General features: G+C 38.0%; 1 protein-coding gene across 1 annotated transcript; it reads right to left on the bottom strand.

Moving 5' to 3' along the window:
* Window positions 1-886: 886 nt before the first annotated feature.
* Window positions 887-1,822, bottom strand: LOC104524233 (olfactory receptor 6Y1). Its single transcript, XM_010167038.2, has one exon. It carries the CDS (start codon window positions 1,820-1,822, stop codon window positions 887-889), a length of 936 nt encoding a protein of 311 aa, XP_010165340.2.
* Between the last annotated feature and the right edge of the window lie 2,309 nt (window positions 1,823-4,131).

A 4,131-nucleotide genomic window follows, 5' to 3' on the forward strand; every position in this document is an offset into this window, starting at 1 on the left:
TGGGAGGGAAGTTAAGTCGGGGGAATAAGGGAGGGGTGGGGGGTGATGTTTTAAGATTTGATTTTATTTCTCATTATCCTCTTCTCTGATTGGAAATAAATTAAAATTAATTTTTTCCCCCAAGTTGAGTCTGTTTTGCCCATACCAGTAATTGGTGACTGATCTCTCTCTGTCCTTATCTCAACCCACGAGCCTTTCATTATATTTTTCTCCCTCCTGTCCAGTTGAGGAGGGAGAGTGATAGAGTGGGCTTTGGTGGGCATCTGTCATCCACTCAGGGTCAATCCACGACAGCTACTCACATTATATCCCCTCTATTGCTGAATTAGAAAAGTTGTCTCTTTCAGAGGATGTTCCATTTTATCCTAAATCAGGTATCTAAGAAAGTTAAGATTACTCATCCTTTTCCACTACCTATTTTTGTTCAGGGATAATAGTCTCAGAATAAATAAATCAGATCTAGATACTTGCATTTTACATGCCTTTTACAATCCCACACAATATTTTCTGAATCTAGTAATCTATCTCGAGCAAACAAAATCTGAGGTTCAGTTTCTAGCATTGCCAAACCTTCTCTTTAAAATAGTCATTCAGCTGAAGTCTTCAGCTGAAGACTTTTAAGGTAGGTAGGTAGGTATGATTCTATACTCATAGGGGGAAAACAAACAAACAAAAAAACTCCTCCCAACCCAAAACTGTAGTATATACATAGATTAAACTTAGATTTATCAAGGTCTAGTTGAAGTAATATTGTTACTGGGTGCATGAATAGGAGAGTTTCACTCTGGCATGGATTAAGGTCTGAAACTCCTGACTTTATTTCATCAGTACTGTCAGTTGATCTTCATGAGCAAAGCCCCTTCTCCAGAAGCCATTAGTTGATTTCTTAGGTGTGTCTTGTGAAAGTAAAAGTCTTCCTCAGGGCAATCCTGACTTCTTTGTTTCTAAGACAATATATGAGAGGATTCAGAAGTGGCACAACTACTGTGTACAGGACTGATACCAACTTGTTAGCACTGTAGGTATACATGACCTTAGGGTGGGCATAAGTGAAAAGAGTTGTAGAGTAGAATAGTATCACTACAGTTAAGTGGGAGCTGCAAGTGGAAAATGCCTTTTGCCTCCCCTGAGAAGAAGGGATCTTCAACACGGTGAACATGATGCAAATATAGGAGGTGGCCACAGTACACAGAGGCACCATGATGACCATCAGAGCCAAGATGAAGTCCACTAGCTCAGCCAAAGAGGAATCACTGCAGGAGATATTCAGTAAGGGTGAAATATCACAGAAATAGTGATTGATTTTGTCTTCATCACAGAATGAGAGCTGGGCTATAAAGCTCAGCTTGATGGAAGAAGTGATCAAACCACACATCCAACAGCCAGCTGTCAACTGAACACAGAACTGATGACTCATGATGAATGAATATCGGAGAGGTTTGCATATGGCCAAGAAGCGGTCATAAGCCATAACAGCTAACAGAATATATTCAGTACAAACAAAAGTCACAAAGAAATACAACTGTGTCATGCACCCCTGGAATGAGATATGCTTGTCTTGAGAGAGGAAATCTATGATCATCTTTGGCTCAATGACAGAAACATACCAGATCTCTAAGACAGACAGATTTCCTAGGAAGAAATACATGGGTTTTTGCAGACTGTGATTAGTTCGGATGATGAGAATGATAAGGAAGTTTTCTAACACAGTTAATAAATAAGCCAGAAGTAAAGAAGAGAAAAGGAGAAGCTGCAGTTCAGCAGTGGTGGGAAAACCCAGGAGAATGAAATACGTGACACTGGTTTCATTCTTCCCACTCATTCTGTAGGGGAAAGATGAACCTTATCCACCTGCAATAAATTAACATGATGAAACCTAACCCAGACAGGCTTAAATTTATAGCAATATGTTATGTCACCACTTAAAACACTGTAAAAGTTCAGATGCTTTGTTGCTAAGTTTCTAGAAATTAATTATGTGAAATTCATCTACCTAATTTGGAATTTTCATTGTAAATATGTAAACATGCTTTTTACTTTATACTTCATAAATAGGTACTACCAGTCCTATCTCATCTAAGACACAGGTCTAAAATAAGCCATATGAGTCATGTCATCATATTCGCCATCCAGTAGAAAGAAATATTAGGTTATGAGTTTAAAGACAGACATTTACATTGTCAATGTTTTTACAACTATACATTTCTAAAGTTATACCATGTATATCCCACAAATTGTGAGGGAAATCTGAAGTACCACAAGGATATGTAAAATCTGATTTAAAAATCCTCCAAACATATCTGAAGGACCACATTAGAGGTTTCTATGTCTAGCTATAAAGACACTTATATCTACATGAAGCTTATTGCCATACAAAGGTACACAAAGCATCCCAGATACAGCATAATTGCAAGATAAATATAGTTCTGTGGCTGGTTTGTTTGTAGCTAACTCAGACTGTTCCTTCAAAAATAAGAATGCCTCAGCTTCTACTGTTAAAAACAGAACTGTTCTCAACCTTCTGTAGTGGGAATTCAGAGTGGAATCCACTGCCTTACTTGATCCTGGAGAATATCATCAGTAGTGAACAGAGGAACTATAGACTGTTGTGTCAGTTGCATGATTTATATATACACCAACACAGATAAATTGACCCCTTTATTTGCCTTCAGTGTCTCTTGAGATTTGACCTAGAAATTATAGATAGCCTCCCAGTGGAAACAATCACAGAAAGTGGAGGGATGCTATTGTTTCCACTGTGGTTCCAGAGTAGAAATATGAAACTCTAGAAATGTCTAAGATTTTATGAAAGATGAAAGAGTATCAATTTATATCTAGTGATTTTTCTAGAGCAGAGGGAAAAAAAAAACAAACCAAAAAAACCCGAAACCAAAAAGCCCTGAAGCAGAAGATACAGCAGTCATTTACCAAAGGTCGAACTAGAAAAAGGATTTATTACCCTAAATCTAAATCCAGAGCTTAGCTGGTAATCAGTTTTGGAATAAGTAGTTTCTCCTACACTGGATTTACTTTTACAACCTTCCAGTCTATAAATATTCATGCTATGTATTTTCTGAATAGTACAGTACAGTAAAAATATTGCATTGCAATGATTCCTCCAATAGTGTGAAATGCTTCTATTTGATAGACTGAATCAGTTTCTTGAGTTGCCTGATGTATCTGTGTCCATTGATGACACTGACATATGGTAACTCTGTTCAATACATGTATGTCTATTTTAAGTACTCACAGTCACGTACAAGAATTATCAACTAAAACCTCAGCTTCAAAATGAATTTTTATACATATATTTACATTTAGGTTTATATTAGATACAGTATTCATTTGTCCCAATTTAAACGTCTAATATGTAAATATTTAAGACTGAGTTCTGCTGCCTAAACACAGCAGTCTAGTGGCACTTGGAATGTTCTCAATTCTTACTGGCTTCAACTTAATGGAGTCCCAAATAGTAGAGACAAAGGAGTCCAGAAAGCAGTTTCAGTAGATAGTTCATTTATTTGCTCAGCTGGCTAGCTAGCTATTTGAACTCTCTTCATTGTATTGAGTTGGATTGTGCTCATACAACTGCAATCAAAACCCTCAGGACACACATAAAAATGCACATTATATGTATCTGCACCTACACCGTAGAACTCCTCAAACTAGGTTAGACTAGTCCTGCTCCTATTATCTAAGGTACAGTGAAAGCCCTGGATCAGGTAAGTATATGTTGCTCTCTAGTAGCATTCTGAATGCCCCATTGTATCCAAATCATCTCTAATGGACTGGCAAATACTCTGCAAGACCTACAGAGGACGAATACATTTTGGAGCAGCAACTGGAAACCAAAATGGATGCTATAAAGCATATAGCTGTATTGGGTTTGCATGGCTAGGTTTTGATAGCAGGTCAGGAATAGTTTCTGTGAGAAACTGCCAGAAGCTTCCCCTATGTCTGACACAGCCCATGCCAGCTGGCTCCAAGACAGACCCGCTGCTGGCCAAGGCTGAGCCAATCAGTAACAATGGTAACACATCTGTGATAACATAATTAAGAAGAAGGGGGGGGGGGCCGGGGGGACAAAAAATCAAACAAACCAAAAAAAAAAAAACCCCACAAAAAAAACCC

Source organism: Antrostomus carolinensis, unplaced genomic scaffold (genome assembly GCF_000700745.2).
Source record: "Antrostomus carolinensis isolate BGI_N321 unplaced genomic scaffold, ASM70074v2 scaffold2194, whole genome shotgun sequence".
Lineage (NCBI taxonomy): Eukaryota > Metazoa > Chordata > Aves > Caprimulgiformes > Caprimulgidae > Antrostomus > Antrostomus carolinensis.

Coding starts and splice junctions, on each gene's coding strand:
- LOC104524233 (XM_010167038.2), bottom strand. CDS start 1,822: ATGAGTGGGAAGAATGAAACCAGTGTCACGTATTTCATTCTCCTGGGT.